Source organism: Pyxicephalus adspersus, chromosome 8 (assembly GCF_032062135.1).
Source record: "Pyxicephalus adspersus chromosome 8, UCB_Pads_2.0, whole genome shotgun sequence".
Lineage (NCBI taxonomy): Eukaryota > Metazoa > Chordata > Amphibia > Anura > Pyxicephalidae > Pyxicephalus > Pyxicephalus adspersus.
Genome location: NC_092865.1, coordinates 5,923,004 through 5,944,928, shown reverse-complemented (window position 1 = coordinate 5,944,928; position 21,925 = coordinate 5,923,004). Strand labels below are relative to the sequence as shown.

The 21,925-nt window shown below is 39.8% G+C and overlaps 1 protein-coding gene across 1 annotated transcript; it reads left to right on the top strand.

The window, feature by feature from the left end:
- The first annotated feature begins 4,166 nt into the window (after positions 1–4,166).
- Positions 4,167–21,241, top strand: TM2D1 (TM2 domain containing 1). The gene is made up of 7 exons (XM_072420704.1): positions 4,167–4,309; positions 5,896–5,965; positions 7,804–7,912; positions 11,377–11,420; positions 12,206–12,279; positions 15,433–15,560; positions 16,766–21,241. The coding sequence occupies exons 1-6, from the start codon at positions 4,184–4,186 to the stop codon at positions 15,541–15,543; spliced, it is 534 nt and encodes a 177-aa protein (XP_072276805.1). The 5' UTR covers positions 4,167–4,183; the 3' UTR covers positions 15,544–15,560; positions 16,766–21,241.
- The last annotated feature ends 684 nt before the right edge of the window (positions 21,242–21,925 follow it).

Here is a 21,925-nt window from a genome sequence, read left to right as displayed (position 1 = left end):
TTTTTTTTTCATCCTTTGTTACCCAATCTTGCGCCTGGGTCGGGTAACGTAGGATGAAGAACAGGAAAAAGACTAGAAGATGGCGGTGCCTGTAGCGTCGGGATGACGCAAGACCCAATGCAGGACACACCCAGAGTGATCAGATCGCCCTCTGGAATGGAAGCTAAGTGTGTTTTTTTTTTTTTTTTGCAGTTTAGTTTCTCTTTAAAGCAGACCTATCCACAATATTTTAATAAAAATTAAGGTAGAAATTAGGTAAAAACTTTGGCAAAAATTATGTTCCCTCCTATTCTGTCTCTAAAACTAAATGAAAGTGTAGAGCCTCCTAGGATACATACGTTGTGTATCCCAAGAGGCTTTGGGATGTTCCTTCTGTGCATGACTGTTATCAGAGTAGAAGGGGCTTTTTCTGTAGAAAAAAAGGGTTGATCTTATGTGTGCAGTGAGATTGGCACTGTTTTTTCACATTTTTAGCAAGCTGTGTCACCCAATCCCAATGTGAGATTTCTGGGACCCAATCGAGGACAGCCCTGGAGGGATTGAGGTGTCTGCGGAAGTAACCTATACCCATGCAAACCACTTGTATTGCCTGCATGTAAAGCTGAGTATCCTCAATTGATGTTATTGAAATAATGAAAGAGATGGCAAAACATACGCTGCCTCTTTCAGGGAATGCCTTGCTTATCATAGCAAGACAATGCCAAACCACATTCTGTACATAATATAACAGTTAAAAAAATCAAGGTGCTAAAACTGACCCATGAGCAGTACTGACCTGTCAATTGTTGAAAACATTTAGCGCATTATAAAACACGATAAAGGAGACCCTGATATCTTAAGAAACTGAAATCAGGCAAGAAAAAGAAGGCATTTCATTTTTTAACTAAAACAATGGTCAGTTTCCAAAAGTTTACAGTGTTTTCTAATTAAAAAAGTGAATACAACAAACATTGCAGCAGTACACATTCCCCTGTCCCAACTTTATCAAACCTCTTCCAATAAAATTCACCAATGCACATTAAAATATAAAACAAAAAAACGCTGATCTTGCGCAGTGATATTGGCACTTTTTACAGGAAGGCATGTTACTTGATCTCACACCTGTGCATTGTAGGATTGGGTGACGTAACCAGAAGAAGGAAGAAGATGGCGGCCCCCTGTATCAAGTTAGCGCCAGTAAGGAGGGGATGGGGCAGGACCAATTGGACTAGGATCACAGAGGGATCAGTAGCTTTCTTCCTATAAGGAATGAAAGAAAACCTCCAAGAAACAGAAAGCTGCAATACATATCCTTTTGGTTCCTAAATTTGAATTTATGCCACAGAAACGTTTTTTTTTTTTTTTTTTTTATCATTGGTTTTACCTAAATTAAAATTAAAATTATATTATATAGTCTTTTTTCCATTAAAATATATGTATTATCATATAATATTTATTTGAAAATGTATGGAGCAGAGTGTAAAAGGCTATAGTTGTGCATAATAGAGATGAAACTTTTGTTACTATTGTATGTATATATATATATATATATAAATTTATATATATATATATATGCGTAGTGAAGGGAAAGGGGCAGATGAATTCTACCAAAAGGGACTCTTTAAATAATTGAAGTTCACAGTTGCCAAGAGTAAGAGAGAAAGCAGGCTTTTACTGGCAATTCTGTTGGAAAATTAAAATGTATTCACACAATATTTGAATCCTATTTCTAACATAAATCAACTATACTATTATATGGTTAGAGGTTAAACAAACTGTACAGATAGATAGTTTGTAAACCAAAATGCCGGGGAAATTATCTCACGGTCCAGACGCGTTTCGCCTCTTGGCTTCCTCAGGGGACTGCGACCAAAAGTACGTATTAAACATTCAGTTGTACCAATTAATAGGGGACAGCTGGGTCAAAGCATCCCTAGGTTCTCAAACACATATGTTCACTTAGTCACTTTTGCTGTGCCAGTCCAAAAGATATTAAATGGTTTTTACTGTGGAGGTGGGGAATAATAATTTTCGTCTCCCAGCTTATTGGTGATTCAGTGTGATCGGTAGGTCTGTAACAAGGTGGCAGACAAGTGAGAAGACTTAGTAAAGGTGCTAGGAAATATATATTTGTAGCTCAAACAGCCCAGATTGATGACACATTTCAAATGAACAACGTAAAACAAAAACTGGGACTTTTAAGGCATCTCAATATTCAACAATCCATAGTAAAACACCCATAGACTTTATTCAGTTAACATCTAAAATATGTACAGATAGTCCCAGGGTTACATACGAGATAGAGACTGTAGGTTTGTTCTTAACTTGAATTTATATGTAAGTCAGAACAGGTACATTATTTTAGGTTTTATCTGGGGATATGTTAAAGTGGTTGAACTTGATGGACTAATGTCTTTCTTCAACCTAACTATGTAACTATACACTGGGAAGATGATGGTGTATTTTGTTTTGTGTTTCTGATAAATGTATAACAGCAACCTACTAGATTGTAAGCTCTTCGGGGCAGGGTCCTCCCCTCCTGTATCACTGTCTGTATTAGTCTGTCATTTGCAATCCCTCTCTATTGTACAGCGCTGCGTAATATGTTGGCGCTATATAAATCCTGTTTATTAATAATAATAATAATAAATGCAGTTAGGACAGATGTTTGTCTCAACATATTATTAGGCAGTATGGTGTCAGTTACTGTATAAAATCCTCAATAATAATAATAATAATAAATGCAGTTAGGACAGATGTTTGTCTCAACATATTATTAGGCAGTATGGTGTCAGTTACTGTATAAAATCCTCACTGTGAGTTATTTACAAAGCAAAAAAAAAAAAACTTCATGGTGCTTAGACAATCCACTTCCGGAGCAAACTGTGCTTGTATGCAAAATGAAACAACTGCAGTTTACCTTGGTCATTAGTGGAGGTCACCTGCCTAAGATCACCCACAACCTCACCTGTGTTTAGCAAAAGATTTCTTCTGCAAGTCATGCAAACCCCCGCCCCATCAAGCCTCCATCCTGCACACAAGCATATCTTGGAGTCGTCCATATGTTGGATGTCCTTAAATCGGGGACTACCTGAATATGTTTAGAATCCTGGACCAGATCCATTCCTGGTTTACTAGATGACCCAGCTTCACTGATGAAAGTGTATGCTCTGCAGCCTTGGACAGCTTTATTAAATAAGGCCCAGTGTGTGGGGGTTGTATTTTATTGACTGATTGGTTGTTAGGATTGGGAACTCTTCCTGCTTTGTAACTTCTGACAATCCGGGGCCTATGCACTGCTGGAGGAAAAGTTGTTGGAAAAAAGATGGATGCCCGGTCAAGGTTGTGGCTGGGGATTTGAAAATAATCTCAAATTTTATTGGCTAGGGGCAAATTAGGGCAGTCTTAGTCCTGAACCACTCTATAGCAAGCCAATGCTCTATAGTTCATTTACCCCAGATGGCGATTCCTGCAAGCAAGCCAAGGTAAACGGTGGCCCACTGAAGAGCTCCGCAATGCATTGGTGTGGTCAGGCCTTTAATCTATGCTCCGGCTTCAGGTTTGTGGTCTTTTTTCATTACAAGGGCAGTATTTGTTTACCCCTAGGGTAGGTAGAACTTGGTAAACCTTAGCTGAGAGGGCTAGCTTCATATAAAGCAGACCTGTCACCACTTTTTAACATTATTTAAAAGGGGAACCTGACGAAAGTCAAGACATTCTCTTCAGTGGCTACAAAGCTGTTCTACTTCCGGGTACCTTGATTTTCCTGCTTCCGCAACCTAAACTTGTGCATCTACACCAACTAACCTAGCAACGCTATAGGCTACCTATCAGAAAGACAGTTGGGACAGCCAATTAAAAACCAGCAAGCATGTCAGCCAATCGGATCTAACCAGAAGTCACATGACGATCTAATTGGTTTAGAACACCGGCACTGTCAGATTAGTGTTAAATTAGTTATTTTAGCTACCCCAGAATATAGGATAATGACAGTGGTAAGGTTTTTCCGTGGTAGGTTGGTGAAGATCAGGAGTACGCCTGCTATAAAAATGACATGAACGCGCCGCAGCTTCAGAAGAAGGGGGCCATGTTGGTTGAGGCACAACCATAGGGTAAAAGCCGAATAGCCACGCCCACTGTCACATGACCCACGTGACGGTAGGCAGGGTTTTTCTTCGCTACCGGGTGTTGTGCCACCACCAACATGGCGCTGCCCAGGGTTTGTCTGCTGTCAGCTGCTGTTCTATCGATATGGTGGTGCTCGTCCCCGATCTGTGTGGCTGCAGAGGATGGAGGCTTTAAGTGTGACGAGCTGCGGCTGGGACAATATCCTGTGGGAGATTTGTAGCTATATGGAGGGCGGCTGGGCCTGGCCATCATGTCTCTGTTCTTCTGGGTTCTGTTTCCTATGTCACCCAACGCAGGCGCAAGTCAGGTGACCTAGATGGGAAAAAAACTTGCCTATTTCACTGCATGTGCGTGAGATCGGCATTGTCTTTCCCTTCTTGAGAAAGGTCACCTTCTGCTCTGGCATCTGCAGGAGAAGCAGCCAAGAGCCTCCTGGGATGTGTGACATAGGTATCCCGAGGGGTTTTGTGCTCCCATGAGAATTGAGGGGGTGGTGCTGCTTCTCCTGCAACAGATAACTGCTTGTTTAGGCTAGAGCATGATGAAAAATGTGATATAGTTACCTTGTTCTTTGCTGCTCCAGCAGTCATGGCTCTCCTTCAATGTCCAATGCTCAAGGTTATGGATGGGCCTTTCTATGGGTCAGCTGCAACTGGTGAATGGGCGAGCCTTTTGGGTGAATGGTCACTGGAAAAAGAAGCAGCCTACTGGAGCAAGGGGTTTGATTAAAATATCACCCTATTCTTCATCGTTACAGTGATGTAATATCAAAAGCTCCAGCAGACTCAAAGCTGTCACTTAAGTTACCTTCCCATTTGCTCCTTTCATAGCAGCTTAATATCATACTAAGTAGTGAAGGGTGGAGGAGCTGGAACAGCAAAGACATTGGACACTCCTAGTAGACTATGATTTGCAAAAAGCGAGGGAGGTCTCTTTGAAAAGTGCAATCCATGTTGCAAATTATTAATATTAATTATTTCCAACTTTATACAAGCCAAATTTTGAAAGTGTTCTTGCTGATTTACTGCCACAGTGGACACTGTATCCTTATCTACTGGCCCACAGCAGCAACTTCATAGAAACAGGTGTGCATACTATTTGCAACCCTGTTGCAATTCAGTTGTCAACAGGGGCAAAGCTGATGTATAAAGCAGATAAGGTTTATATTGCTGTCTGTGTGAGGTTTTGGATTCACTTTCTTTCCTGAATACAAAATCAAGAAGTTAGAAAATCCTTACTTTAGAAAAGTTCTTACTTTGACAGTTGTCACCTGAATCAGTTGCTTTTTATTTGTGGTACCAGTGGCCCCCAGGATAAAAAGCCTGTGACTGTGTCTAACAGGAATGTAAATTTTACATATCTGACAGATTTGAACCCTTGTATACTCTTTCCAGGTTTTGGCTGGCATTCCACTTGTTAAATTGATACTGACATTGGTGGCAGTTGGTCAATGTCTACTTTTTTTCCTAGCAGAAAATCACTTTTCAAAAAAAGACACATTGGATAAGATGTCCAATCAGTTTAGTCAAAGCCTAAAGAGAAGTAAATATTTTACTTCCAATGCCTCAGGATAGACAGTAATGGGATGGGGACATATGGAATAAGGCACCAGTGTCACCTTAGCTAAAAAAAAAAAGAAAAAACTATGTAATCACATTTTTTATGACATACAGCTACTTGTTTATTTATATATTATTTTATTTTAAAAGTCATACATATTATTTTAAAGCAATATGTTTCTTATATGTTTAATCAAAGTTGCTGATTTTTCTTAATCCTTGAACATATATGTGCCTGGACCCAGAAATAAATCCAGTAACACAAGAACCGGTTAAATGTGCGAATTTAACATCTTTTGGTAAGTGAATTTTAAATAGTATTATTGCATGTAGCATGTTTAGAAGTAGTTCTAAGCCATTCTGGACATGTTGCTGGTGCCAGGTAGCCAAAGTCTTCCTCAATCCCCCGTCTGTAGACCGCTTGCTACGTTGCAGACCGGGTCTATCCCATGCTTCTCTCTTAACAGCTACCTTGCAGGAACAATATCTGGTTGTTAAGTGAGAAGCATCTGTACTTTTGTTGCAGTTTAAATTTTATTAGAAGAACACAAACACTTTTAGTTCATGCCTTGATCTCTTTCAAGCATATGGGTGACTTCCTCTACAATAGCCACAAATATAAACCCTAGTGCAGTGCTCTCCCCAGGCCCTTTTAGTTCATGCCTTGATCTCTTTCAAGCATATGGGTGACTTCCTCTACAATAGCCACAAATATAAACCCTAGTGCAGTGCTCTCCCCAGGCCCTTTTAGCTGGGCACACCACCCTGCACTTTTCAACCACCCGGCTGTTTTGGGTGGTTACTGAAAAGTTGGGTCACATTACAGAGGCTGCCATTCCACCTACAATTTCTTCCCACCCGGCTTAAAAAAATTCAGGGTTCAACCCTGCTGTGCTTATTAGCATACTAGTATGTGTTTCGGGATAAATGTATGGTGCAGATTTCCAGTAGGTTGTAATGCCATTGTCATGCCTACCATTAGGATGTCATAATGAGCAACACTTTTTTTTTTATATAATATATAATTATAAATATTCAGCAGAACCATTTTATAATTTTTGTATTTATTTTTCAGTAAGGCATGAGGTTATTTTAAAAACCTCATGCCTTAAACTCTTGTAAGTTTCCACTAGTGTAACATAATGGGAAATCTCGCCCGTTTTTGTTTCTCCCTATTATTCAAGAAGAGGATTTATATAGCGCCAACATATTACGCAGCTCTGTACATTTAATAGGGTTTGCAAATGACAAACAGATACAGACAGTGACACAGGAGGAGAGGACTCTGCCCTGAAGAGCTTACAATCTAGGAGTTGGGGAAAGTATCACAATAAAAGGGGAGATATGGAATAGTGAGAAGTAGTGAGGGTTCTCCTTGGCACATGATGCATCTCAGAACCACCAGAAGGTCAAGTTTTTTGCATAACCTGGTATTTATTATAAATTGATATATAGTCACAGGTTTTATTGCAGCATGGAAGTTTCATTCTAAATCACCATTGTTTTATTTTTTTTTCAGAATGTATTTGTATATTTGAGGAAAAATACCTGTTGGTCCGACAAGAATCTTATATTTTTGTTGTTGGCTCACAGTGCTGCCCCTGATGTATAGAAATCCCAAGCAGAGTTGTTAGCCCTTCTATTTAGATTTCAATCTCTTCCTGCCCCTCTGTCCTATTCTGCACGATGAATCCTTGTGCAGACTTGCTGCACTAGAGTCCCATGTTCAAGTGACACATAGGACGCATTACACTATGTTTATGATGGGAAATTACAGTGTTCAAGCCAGAAATTTTGTTAAGCCAGGTGGGAAGAAATTGTAGGTTGGTGGCAGCCTATGCATCTCTTTAAAAGCACCCAAAACAGCTGGGTCGTTACTGAAAAGAGCCGGGTGGTGCGTCCAGCTAAAAGGGGCTGTGGGAGAACACTGCATTAGATTGTGAGCTCATCTGAAAGAGAGCTAGTCACATGACTATAGAACAATTGGTGATTATATCATGTGAAATAATAAAATCTGTCACACTACAGAAACCACAAAAAAGTTTCATGGTCTGGGGAGGGTCGGAATTAAATTTGGATCACGCCTAAACAACTCCTATAAAGAACCTGTTCTTCATGCACCTTTTTACTTCTCCAGCACCGTGTTATCCAGCACCTAATATTTCCTGCAAAGATCATGCCGGAAACATCACAACCTTCACGGGTAAAGAAGTTGGGTTCTTCCGACCGTTTCCCTGTCGTAACGTGTAAGTAGCATTGCACCAATTTTTTTTTTTTTAACTTAAATAGCTGTGAGAAATCATCAGTACCTGAGAAATCAGTTCAATTCCAGCTGAATTTATTTCTATAGCAGGAAATGGAAGTATTTGGTTGATTGTTTAAAAGGGTTGACAGAGATGGTTTTATACATTATAAATATATATATATAACATTTTCAGAAGCCATGTATCAGAAGAGAAGGTTTCACTATTGTAAAAATTAAGTACACATTATTGGAAACTCTGAATTAGTTTTAATACATATTGCAATAATTTGATTAGCTTTTTTTTGTTATATCGAACTGAATGTCATTCTAATGTTGGTGCATTTTAAATCACTGACTTGAATCAAGCATTAGAGATTGGGAATTCAAACACTTGTTTATGAAATGGTTGTCCCATCCAGGTAAAATAGTATTACCATAAAGAGTGAAAAATTCTCTTACAAGGTGAAACCTACCCATGCTACCAATACCCACCACATACACCTCTCTATAGCTCCAACAGATTCCCTAATAACATACCCAGTTTGCAACCAGTCTGCATATAGGGGAGTATGCAACCTTCTACCAGCACTACTCAGAACTTGACATTGCCTCCGGACAAGGAGGAGGAAGTGGGCTCCAACAAGAATCTTATACAGCAGTGTATCTCAACCCTTTCTGTTATATTTACTATATGCTCAGCTCACAGTATGTTAGTGTGGTGGTCAGTGGGAAGAATTCCTCTTACATTGCTGGCCATTGGAAAGAATATCACCCTTACAGACAGCCAAAAAGATATTTAGCCAATAAGTAAGCACTTTCGCTTTAACAACCAATTTGCTCAGGAAACCCTTTGCAACCTCTGCAGGAACCCTGGTTGAATATATCTGTTATACATGGTTTAGACTCCTACTTCTGAAGTAAGAAGCTGGCCAGGAACTTTGCAGGAGACAATGGGTATTAGTGGACAAAATGTACTGCAGTGCGCAGCTCAGTGTTGAAGGTATTCTCGCAATAGCTGATTTTCAAACCTGGCAGCAAGGTGGCCCAGTGGTTAGGACTTTGGCCTTTGCAGTGCTAGGTCCTGGGTTGGAGTCTCCTCAAGGACACTATCTGCATGGAGTTTGCAGATTTTTCCTGTATTTGCGAGGGTTTCCTCTGGGCATTCTGGCTTCCTCCAACATTCCAAAAATATACAGTTAGGTTATCTGGAAAGAACCAAATTGTGATGGCTGGACAGTGGGTCAGAGCATCTCCAAAAGGGGGGTCTTGTGGGGTGTTCCTGGTATGCATTGCTTAATAACTTCCAAAACTGGTCCAAGGAAAAAAAGAACAACCCTTAAACCAAAGTTAGTGTCCTGAGCACCCACATCTAACGTATTTGTAAGTGGGGTCAGTGGGTAATTTGTCTTTTCTAATGCCACAGTACAGCTACTTTAGCACAAAAACATATTGCTAGTTGTGAGAAAAAGGTGTCAGAACTCGCAGTGCTTTACAGCTATTGCATATTAGACCTCATAGCCACAGACCAGACACAGTGCCCATGCAACCCCCTTTTCTACTACTGTATATACTTACAATGAGCACCTGAATGTTAGAACTAGACCATAGAGCAATGGAAAATGGTGGCCTGGTTGAATAAATCACATTTTCTTTTAGATTATGTAGATGGCTTGATGCATCATCTATGTGGGGTGAAGGTGCAAGCAAGGACAATGTGACTGGAAAATTTTCTCCTAACTTTTTGTATTTGGATACCATAGGACACCCTTAGAGGTTTTGTGGAGTCCATGCTTCATGGCTCAGAACCGTTGCAGTGGCAAAATGGGGCTATAAACAATATTAGGCAGGAGGTTTTAATGTATTGGCTGGTCAGTATTTTACATATTTGCTCTTAGGTTTGGTTACATTTGAAGTTCAAAACGGCACTGAAATTGCCATTAAAATTAGGTGAGAATGTCTAGGGCAAATAAAGTAAAGATCACTGTACTTTGACAAGGTTTGTCAGCAAGTGTTTACGTGCTTTCCCATAGACCTGAAAATGGCTGCCAATATAGAAACTTTTTGTTCTGCATATTTCTTAAAGCCTAACTCCAGCCAATTTTTTTTTTTTTAGTTTAAAAATGGAATGAACCTCCAAGATTAGACCTTGTTGTAAAATTACTAGTTGATTGGCTGTTACACTGACATTCTGTATTTAATACATTCAAAAAAGTCAGAGAAAATTCAAGTCTTTTATTCAATGAAAAGCCCTTGGGTATAACAGCCATGTATAGTAAAAGGTAACTTTATTAATTAGAATATCATTCACAATTGTTTTATGTTAAAGAGTAAAAATAGTCAAAAATGCTGGATGGATTACCAGGATTGGGTAGGGGGATAAGGAGATTAACTTTCATCTCATTCCAGAAGAAAACATAAACTTCAGTTGAGTCATAAATCAGTTCTAAGCAAGTGTTGAGTATTGTGGACAAAATTACTTAACACATTTTAAGCAGTTTTAGTTCAATAAAGAAACACTACATGGCCATGTATTAAAAAAGTAGCTTATAAATTCAGGTCAATTTGTAAGACATGTTACTTATCCATCCTTCCCACCACTCCTCTTCTGTTGCTTCTCTTTGTAGTTCTCTTCATTGGCTTTCATTTCACCTGAGAATCAAATTCAAGCTCCTGTGCTTTGCCTTCAAATACCTCCACAGCTCTTGTCCCACTTACCTTTCTGACCTGATAGAAAAATACTCCCCTAGCCGCTCTCTCTGCGCCTCCAATGACCTACTAATGACTTCCACACTCATCACACGAACGGCTCCAAGACTTTTCTAGAGCTGCCCCAACTCTCTGGAATGGTCTTCCTCATCCTATTTGGCTTGCTACTACTTTCTGCACATTTAAAATGCCCTTAAAACCCAACGCTTCAACCTCTACCACCCATCTACCTCTGTCTCCTAAAACCCTAAAATCTATTTGTATGGATTTTGTATATTTTCCCTGTGTTTGAATATGTTTTTCACCAAACACTTTGGTTTCCTACCTCAGGCCAAAACTTGCTGGAAATTGATTTTCCAACAACCCCAAAATTGTTCTTAGGTAAAGGTAGGGATATTAGATGTGAGATCCTATGTGAGATTGTTGGTAACATGGCTATGGACTCTGTAGGGTTCTGCATTTCATGTTGGCACTAAGTAACTGTATCACCCAGGTCCATATAATTGTTCAAGTAACTTCACAGAAAGCTCTCAGTTGTGTAAATGTGCAAACAATACCTCCCCAGCTCATTTTTGCTGGGCGCATCACCTGGCACACTTTCAGTATGCACCCGGCTGTTTTTGTGTGGCTATTGAAAAATTGGGTCACAATACAGAGAGGGCCACCACCCAGCTTAAAAACATTTCTGGGAAGAATACTGTGTGCCATAATCCACTTAAGGACTTGTTTACTATGTCTGGTACATCTTTTCTCACATAGATGTTCCAGAAACATCAGAATTTGCATAGGTCACAACACAATAGGTCAGTGGTACCCCAAAACACCTTTTATTTACCTCATTTGTGCACCTTTTTGAGGGATTTGGTGCGTTGGGCAACCCATTCAAATAACTTGCTAACTCAGTAAAGTTTTATTCTCGGGGCCTAAATGATAAGCAGCTATTATTTATCTTAAATAAGGAATCCAGCAGTATTCCTACTGTGTTGCATTGAATAGAACACTATCACCTGTTGTTATACACCAGAGAAGACTGAAAAATCAACTGCCCATGAAAGCTGTGGAAAACTCTATTGTGCTTATTTTGGAAAGTTGAATTTTGAGTTACAAACTGCGCCAATTTAAGTTAACGAAAGGTTTAAACTTTTGTCGGGTCCCAAGTTATCTGCTATTACTTATGAAGCTCCATCTAGATCACTTATACCAAGTAAACAATTATTATTATTATTATTATTAATAACAAATAGGATTTTTATAGCGCCAACATATTACGCAGCTCTGTACATAAAATAGAATCAATATCCAGGATATCTTATAATTGCTTGGTTGTCCACCCAACAACAAGTAAATATCCACTACTACACTTTGAAAGCTTTCAGCATATTTTTTTATTATGATGTTGATATGGTAGAGGCAGTGTTTTGTAGCACACAACAAAAAACATAATATTAGGAATAATTTCTGTCCTTTTTAACCCTTTGACAGTAATTCAGCCAACATATGGGTGGCTCCATAGTTCCCCAGAGAGCTGCGGATTGGGATACCTGAACAGAACACTGTATGATACAAATTTTAGTTGTCTTTCTTCCAGGAATGCTGAAGTTTTGCACAGTTGGTTTCTGCGGAATTGGCAGCCTGATTGACTTTATCCTCATTGCCATGCAGGTGAGTAGATTGAAAAAAGATTATGTACTTTTAGGAAGTAAGTAGATCTAGGACAAGAGATTGCCTTTTAGCTGATATATACTTCACAACCAACCCTCTTAAAGCTTATGATAGACAATGGAAGCAGGAGACCCATATCCCTGTTCTGGATTTGGTAAAGGAATGGGGTACCCAAATAGAAATAACAATAACCATATTTATTAAACACCTATTCTATTTATAGAAAAATAAACTCTCTAACTGTACAATTCAAGCACATCAGCAAATGTCAATGTAAATCACATATAGGGTGGAATTTTTTCTAAGGTCAGTCCTTTTTAGAATTTCACACCACTCCTGCAATATGAAAACATTGGGAGGCCTCCGTCTCACCAACACCATGGGGTATTGGGTCGGGTCAAGAGATCAAAATGTCGAATTTGTTGTTCCCCTAATACTCCATGTGTGTGGGGAATCTTCAACAGGTTCCTTCCTTGTGGTATCAGGGAGACCCAGGCCTCCCGATTTTTCTAAAATTCTTAACCACCTATATCCCCTGAGGAAGCTTTGTTTGCGAAAAGTGTTGGAAAAATAGGCTCTACTTCTGAAACGATTCAGTCTTATTGGTGATATGCTTTTTTACATGGACTTTTATGACATTTGCTGATATACTTGATTTGTACAGAGTTTTTTACTATTTGAATTGAAATGTTTAATATGTTCATTGCCATTTCTATTATACAAATGTGCAGCAAGCGTGTACAGGTACATTGGTAGCAACTGAAATTTGTTTGGAAAGTTCATAGCCTTGTAACAGCTACGTGTGACAGACTCCAAAAATTGTTTGTGCCTAGCTAAGGTGTTCTGAATAAAGCTCTGTTCCTATGATGACTTGTATTTACTGGGCACAAATTGTATTTTTTTATTTTGGGGGGGAGGGTGGGTGTTAAAGTATAAGTCAGTTTTACCAAATGTATGCCATCCCCTGTCCTTTACACTGACCTAACCCGCCCTCGACCATTCCAGTTTTGCAGAAATCTAAATGACATTGGCCCACGGTTTGTTTACATTCTACGGTCTCAAGTCTTATATTCCGCCTGCGCAGTTCAGCTCTATTGGCTTATATGGAAGTCAATGAGGGTATAATGTTTTGGTGCAGGCAGAAGGGATTGAATGGGGGCAAGAACAAAAATAAACAAACTGTATACCACAGTCCCTCATATTTAGGTAAGTACATAAAAAAGAGAGGCTTAAAATAAGAAAACTTTAATATATTGTATTGCATGGTTCTTGTGTTTAGTTACTTTAAGCTAAGACGTCCCTGTCTCTTTTTATTAAATGGCCTCTTTAAAACCTGACAGATATACTCAGCACTGCTTTTTAGAACCACCAACAAAATTTTTGGTGGTAAAATCAATAACGTCCTCCAATGATGCATTACTTGGGCATAGCAGCCAACCATTAGGTTCAAACAGTGAAGCATAATAAAAAGGGTGATATCATTGCTCCCTATAATCTCTGACACCTGGTATTTTGCAGTGGCCCTAGCAGAAGGAGCAGCCAGGGTAGTGTTGTATAGTATAATGGGGTCAGGGTCAGGTCAATGGGCTTTAAATTGACCCTGAATAGGGCAAAGCAATAGGAATACCTTCTGACTGTAAATCAAACACACTAAATACACCCATCAGATGTTAATGCTTATAATTTAAATTAACATAAATATTACCTCTGACATTTGCTTCCTGGGCTGTGGTCCCAGAATTTAGTCCAAAACAGAGAGAGATGCAAAAAGCCATAAGGAAGCCCCAGCAGCTGAGATCACATTTGTCTGAGAAGATAATGGCAGGTTTCTGGATCCTTCTGTCATTGCGTGCCCAGAGTAAATTACACTGGCATTTCAATGTGTTCCTGTGGTCAGCAGCCAAGCTGGTTGTAGATGGTCCAGGGGGCCAGCACAGAGCTGCTTGTGTGAGCTGACCTGGAAAAAGACCCGGCCACACAGATTCTGGAATTCAGCTTCCTGCTGCTCTCCGTTTCTCATGATGATTACTCAGTGCTACCTATAGTATCTCTAACAGAATCGGTTGCTTATCAATAATTGAAGCAAGGTGTAGAGTTGTAACTAATAATCTAATATAAAAAAAAGCATCTGGCTGCAAGCCACAGGCACTTTTCTAAAAATACTGAACAGTTTTGTCTCACATCACTGCCCTGGCAACACAGGAGACATGCTTTTTTTGTTGCATGTGACACTAATAGGTCTTGGTACTTCTTCACCGTGTGACTGGACAATGACAATGTTTTCACTCCAGGTCCAGATCCAATACAGGTTTGCTGGATCACCCAGCTTTACTGATGAAAATGTATCATCTCCAGCCATGGAGAGCTTTAATAAATCAGGCCCATTGTCTGCCTACTTGAGCCTGCCTCTTTCTCCCCACAGGACCGTGTCTACCTGCCTTTTGGTCCTGGTTACAGGCTTCTCCTCACGCCTGCTTCCAGTGGCTGCAAAACACGGACACTTTTCTAAAAATACTGAACAATTTTATCACACATCACAGCCCTGGCAACACAGGAGACATGCTTCTTTTTTTTTGTTGCATGTAACACTAATAGGTCTTGGTACTTCTTCACCCTGTGACTGGACATTGAAGGAGAAGCAGCAGACTATAGCCCTTTCTGTATTCTCTTCCTGTCAGCATATACCTTGCATGTCAGTATATCTGATTAGCTCGGTGTGCTGCTTCTCACTCTAGTTATCATTCCTGCCAAACTTTACCACACTCTCTCCATCTCTACCTGTATCCTCCTTTCTCTCTGCTTACACCTCTCTCTCTTTCTCAATCTCCCAACACCCACATACACAAACTCTTCTTTCTTTCTCTCTTGTTCTGTCTGTCTTTTGTTCTCTCGCTCTCTCTCGTTCTCTTGTTCTTGTTCTCTTTGTCTCTTGTTCTCTCCCTCTCTCTCCTTCTCTAATTCTCTAACTTTTTTCTGTTTCATTCCTTGTCTGCATGTAAACGACGGTCACTTTTTTAAAACCTTTCAAGCAGGACAAAATTATTTTTCATTAAAATTGTCACCTGGATTAGACTGCACACCAAGCATTTTATGAAGCACTGACTTTTACAAACAAACCTGAACACTGGTTAAATGTTGTTTTCCTCCTTGCAGATTGTTGGCCCCTCTGATGGATCAAGCTACATCATTGACTACTACGGAGCCAGACTTATTCATTTAAGTATCAATAATGAAACCTTCAGAGAGACGCAGTTATATCCATGACCTGTTTGTAAGTAAAGGTATAAATATCTTTTTATAATGTTTGTTATGCATTAATGAGTGATCGCTTTTTTTTACATCTTTTTTATCTTAGTGGAAAGATATGAGGGGGACAGAAATGCAGTATACAGCTTTATCCACAGTGGTTGCATTTTTAGTAGTACTGGACTTAAAATGGGGGATAACTTGAATCATATAACTAACTGTCCCTGAGAAGCGCTCACAATGTCCCTACCATAGTCACATGTCATTACATAGTCTAAGGACAATTTTTGAGGGGGAAATATTTAACCTAACTGCATGTTCTTGGGACATGGCAGGTAGAAATGGACCCAAACAAGAACATTCAAACTCACTATCACAGATTTAATCCTGGTTCCTAGCCCTTCCAAAGCCAGAGTGTAACCACTGAGCCAACTGTGCTGCCCAATGATATAGATTGCAATGTCTACAGCAAGTGGTTTAGTTGCAATTGTTACTGGGCCTCTTGCTTTGTGGCTTGTATATTCATCATCTGCTTCCAGGAAACATGGTTTTATGGTTTGTCAATGTTGCTGGGTTCCACTACTCTACTCCTTTGTCAGTCGCTGTTTCTGCCATGCCGCTACCGGGCTCCACATTATTTCCCAAGATTAAGCCTAATTTAATAAATCTCTACAAGGCCAACAAATTAACCAACAAATGTTTTCAATCCAGGTCCAGATCTATTACAGGTTTGCTGGATCACCCAGCTTTACTGATGAAAATGTATCCTCTCTAGCCATGGAGAGCTTTAATAAATCAGGCCCATTGTCTGCCACAGGACCGTGTCTACTTGCCTTTTGGTCTTGGGTAGAGGCTCCTCCTTACGTCTGCTTCCAGTGGCATTATTTACCATCATGACCATCACTAAAAGGCTTATTTATGCCTTTAATAGAGGGAAAAGAGGATGTCTTAAATAAGGTTGGCAGGTATGGGAAAAATTTGCACTGGGGCCCATAGATGTGTAGTTACACCACTGTCCAGGGTGGTGCTTAGCTAACCAGAACAACCAGCCTCGCAATGATGTGTATCAACACCTGAAACCCAACTGTCCAAGTTGGTGCTTTTTAACAGTGTTTTAACAGGTAACCTGCCATGAATATATTTTGCATAACATTCTATCCTATATTATTAGAATTGTTTTGATCAAACCTTTAACCTGAAAAAAAAATGTCCTCATTATAACTATTTTATTGTTTTACAGGCCTAACAGAGCCTACAGGTTTCCTGACATTTCACAGATGGGCGTTGTGGATTTTCATCTTTGATGCTCAACAAGAGCTTGGATTAAAAGTGAGGAATACGTTTTCAAAACCATTGAAAGCTCAGTGAATGAAGAGTCAATTCCATAAGGAATCAAATCCATGCTGATAGATGTTGTAATATATATATAGAAGGAGCAGAAATTCTATGATGCTGCCTTATCTACTGTGTGGGGAATTTTACTTATGTCACATGTAGATCAAATGAAACTGTTCGAATGGCCAAACATCACACACAAACATGATCTCTTCCCGTAAAAAGAAGAACCTCCATGTCTCATTTGGAACAAATAGGAAGGTTGCAAATATATTTTTACTAACTGCAGCTTTCTATGTTTCTATGTTCTACTTTGTTTTCATGGTTTTGGAATTCCTCTTACTTGCCGCACCTGAAGACAGCAGGGTTTGTCCAGGTGCTGCAGCACATCATTATGTTGGCGACTACATGGCAGGTGCCACAGGTGTGACCAGCAGCCATTGAAATCACCTTGGCACTTGTGGCAATGTGCATGTGAACTTGCAAAGGCGTGAACAAATTTTTTCCCCCAATTCATTAAGTTGTGCTCAACATGTTTTATCAGTATCTGCATGTACCCTTAAAACTGGAGCAACCTAAAATGCAAATAATGACTTTAGTAAATGTATGACCATGCAAAGAATTACAAACAATAATTTAAACACTTTTTATAAAAAGTCATGCAACCAAAAAACACTCTTAGGGAGAGATCTTAGAGAAGAGTTATGCAGGGGTGAATCAGGATGAAAAACACTAAACACTCTTCCTAAGAGAACAATAAAATGATGAAAATCTCTTTAATCTGCTCTTCTGATGAAGCCTTAAACTGCGTACACACTTCCAATTTTTGTCGTTGGAAAGGATCTTTCACGATCCTTTCCACCGACAAGGGAGTGCACGATGCATGAACGGTGCTGTACATACAGCACCGTTCATGCTCTATGGAGAGAGGAGGGGGAGAGCGACGGAGCGGCACCCTGCTGCGCGCTCTCCCCTTCCCTTTCATTAGGATCGGCTATCGTCCGTGGATCCGGCAGGTCGGTCGTCCGGACGATGGACGACACCGACTGTACACACGGCAGATTTTCGCCCGATAATTGGCCGATGCCGATTATCGGGCGATAAAAATCTGACGTGTGTACGTAGCTTTAGAGTGAAAGAACGAGGTTAAACTAGGAGATTGCACTGTCAAAATCCCCATGCCAAAATAAAAATCTTTGCATGTGTAATTATATAATCGGGCATGTGGTACAAAGTGATATACAAAACAATTCCAAACTATGTGCCATGTTCGCGATCCTGTCTCTGGCATAGGTCAACAGGAAGTTGAAATACTTCCTACCTTCCTAGTTCAATCTCTCCACGGTTGAGTGAGTAAGACATTTCTCTCTCTGGTATATTACATTTGGCAGTGTTTCTTTCCACATAAAAGCTTGCTCACCTGACCAGAGAATGAGAATCACATGGAAGTAGTTGAGGATTTTACCTGCAGTATTGCCAATATGACATTAACCAAGGTGTAGTTTCAGGTCTACTTTTCACTACATTGTTGACCCTTCACTGTGATGAGTGGCTGCACTGATCAATAGGAAGGGGGTAGGGGCTAATCTGTACCTGTTACAGGTAGTTTCCCTGACCAGTACACCAAATATTGGGTTTCTCTGGATTCTGGTTCATTGGATTCTCTGAATAGGTGCAGTGAAGCAAAAAGCAATTGTTTAGGTGAATAAAAAAGTCAAAAAAGAATGGTGGAGTTGCTAAACTGTAATCTAAATATTTTACAGCTGGGTTAGGTTGTTATGCTAGAGCTGCTCTTTGGTGACCAAAGGGCCCAGACATGGCTCTTGGAGTGTCTTGTTTTTGCATTTGAAGTACCAAAACTCTTCGTTACCACCACGGCCATCTTTTTCAAGTTTTTTGGCTGGGTACACACGTGCAATAGTTGTCGTTGGAAAGGATTTTTCACGATCCTTTCGATGAAAGACAAAACGCTGCACGATGCATACAGCTCTGTTCTGATCTATGAAGAGGAGAGGGGGGAGGACAACGGAGTGGCACCCCACTGCGGTCTTTTCCCTTCACTTTCATTCCGATCATTTGTCGTCTATGGATCCGCCAGGACAGAGGACGAGTGCTGTACACTCGACAGATTCTTGTCCAATATCCGCCCTGAGGCGATTATCAGACGTGCATCGTGTGACCTGTGTAGGTAGCCTTTGTCTTCAGCCTCATGATTTGCCAGGCCTGGATGACAAAAATTAATTAGTCCTGGCAAAGAATTATTCCAAGTCTGTATACAGGTTGTGTTGCTCTGTGTACAGAAAAATAAGATGACCACGCCTGTTAGAGTAAAAAAAGTAACTTTGCCTTAAGCAACCAGTCAAATTTAACCTTACGCGTTTTTACCAATTCCCCCCTGGCATATGCCCTGATGAAACAGGAAAAGTCCCCAAAACGCGTTGTTTTTTTTTTGTTTTTTAAAGTGCGGCAGTATTTCTGAAATATTGGCAATTTGACATTTTTTTTTAATCAAATTTATGGATAATAAGTTGTTTAAAATAACTCTCAGAGGCTGTATTTCCCTCATCCTAACAGACTGTTCATTGCAGACTTTGCTAGAGGTGGGGGGGTTTTGCTGTGTTTTGAGTAGCAAATGTAGTTTGCTGTGCTTACTCGGCTGAGAACAGTACATTGCCTTTAATCTATCATAGTGTTATCAGCATCTGCCAAGAGCAGCAACTTTGAAACATAAGGAATGAATTAGGTTTCGGACTATTTGTGTTGCTGCGGCTAAATTATATTCCACCATTAGATTTCCAGAGAACATTGTATTGATCCAGAATGTGCAAGGATCTTTTTTGCAGCTCAGAGATATGTGGACGGACTTGGCTGTAACTCTTTGTTTTGCTTTACGTTCTTAAAAGAGAATCTGTGGAGTATTTTTGGTTGCTGATGAGAGATTTATATTAAAGTTTTTGTATTTTTATTTCTTTGTTATATCATTTCTTTGTATATTGCCTTTGTTTCCTCATTGTTCCTGTATAAGGTTGCTGATATTCCTCTGTTGGTATTTGTATTTCAGCAAAAGCAGTACACTTGTTCAATATCTGAAAACATAAAATCAGATTTAGGGATTTGCACTTAAACTGGAGAAAAACAATATCTAAAATAATATAAATCCAGTTTTGTTTGCAGTAAAAATAAACTTATATTTCTCTGCTTTCTGTGGTCCTGTGGATTGCAGCGCAATGAGTAGATTAGGGCTGTATTGTTATTATCTTCATGGCAATGTTTATTTCCTATTGAGGTTATGGACGGTCACAGACAAGGCTGCAACTGCAGTATAGTCTTTAGGAAGATTGAGATCTGTGTTGTCTAGATCATAAGACTGCCTAAACAGGATTAACAATGCTTTAGCTGGTAAAACAGTTTACATATATTAGTTTATCTTTAATTAAATCCTGTGAAGTGCTGGAAATTACTAGTTACCTGGCTCATGCCCATCCTGTGGTCACTCATTTTAAACAAGCATACAGACAAAGACCCAGGAGGAGTGGGGATAATGGGGACAGGTCAGGAAAGAAGGAAATATAGGAGGGACCATTCATTTCCTCTATCCCCTTTTTTCACTTCTCTCCCTTTTCTCTTCCTTCTCCTCTCTCTCTCTCTTTCTCTCTCTCCCTTCCTTCTCCCCCTCTCTCCCTTCCTTCTCCCCCTCTCTCCCTTCCCTTTCTTCTCTTCCTCTCTCTTCCTCTCTCTTCCTCTCTCTTCTCTTCCTTCTCCGCTCTCTTCTCTTCCTTCTCCTCTCCCTTCTCTTCCTTCTCCTCTCCCTTCTCTAAATTATTGCATGCAAGCAAACATTACTGTGATGTACTGAAAAAGTTCCCCTTTAAAAAGTGTATTGTTTTCAGGTAATGCGTTAAACTTAACCCAAAATACTCACCTGTACCCATTCCATCGCAGGGCACCTCAATCTTCTTCCTCCTCTTCCTGTAGAGGATCATTGGCCATCCTGATTGTCAGGGCCAGGATGATGTAACTCCCGCAGACTTTTGAGAGTTAATTTATTCCCGACACGCACAGCAAAAAAGGAATTGCCAAGTATCCGAGCTGAGTAATTGGGCAGATAGGAGGGATTATTGCAGAAGGGACATGACCTGGTCTTTTCTGCAATAATGACCGGCCTGATCGGTGATTTTTAGGATTGTAATAGAGCTCTGTTTTATAGTTATTGCACTAAGATAAGTGAAAAGTCAGTGAATCTGTTCAAAACAGGAAGGACGCTATGTAAATAAGGGGCACATATGGCTGCCTATGTGTACATATCAAACACTTTTTTTATATGTCATATATTTTATTTATGTTTACATTCTTGATCTATTAAATAATTCAAGTCACCTAACTGCATTCAAAAGTGTTATTTCAATTTTGATTTCTGGTTCCAACATTTGGTTATGCAAGCTCCATTGGTTATATCGTGCCACCAATTCTCCTAGCACTGATCCTTATCCTTTATGGAGTATTGTGGTGTTCCCATTTCTCGTTTTCCATAAAATAGTTACAAAGCCAACCGGGAAGATGCAAACCACTAATAATGGCCAAAGCGAGTCCTTCAGACTGGATGGATTGATGCAGGCGAGTTAAACTGCTTAACAATGAGATATCTCTTTTGGGTTGACTGGCTATTTAAAGCTGAACCCCAAGCCAATGGCAATCTACATTTAACACCGTACAAGTAACACCGAGGTCTTGCTACAACCCCAAACTGTGACTGGACAGTGAAAAGGCGCAAGCTGATTGATGAGCTTATCTCCTCTTCTTGTTGGTTCATAAGCACTGCAGAATAAATGATTAGCTTCTGCTGCTTCTTTCCCTTACTCTGAGCTCTGCTGTACAGACACTGCAAGTATTGATTGCCTGTTAGGATTCAGGTTCTTATTCTGCCCGAAAATAGAAAACATTCATTATTGTTATAAATACAAAGCTGCAATACTCTATTTTATATTTGTATGGTTAACTTTAATGATATAGATTCTGTATTCTCCCCAGAATTTTCTTTAACATAGGTGGAAAGATGCTGTAGGTA

Excerpts from the sequence above, each read along its gene's own strand:
- TM2D1 (XM_072420704.1), top strand. The coding sequence starts at position 4,184 with ATGGCGCTGCCCAGGGTTTGTCTGCTGTCAGCTGCTGTTCTATCGATA. Across the intron at positions 4,310-5,895 it reads AGCTGCGGCTGGGACAATAT|ATGTGCCTGGACCCAGAAAT; the intron begins CCTGTGGGAGAT and ends CCTTGAACATAT. Across the intron at positions 11,421-12,205 it reads CATAGGTCACAACACAATAG|GAATGCTGAAGTTTTGCACA; the intron begins GTCAGTGGTACC and ends TCTTTCTTCCAG.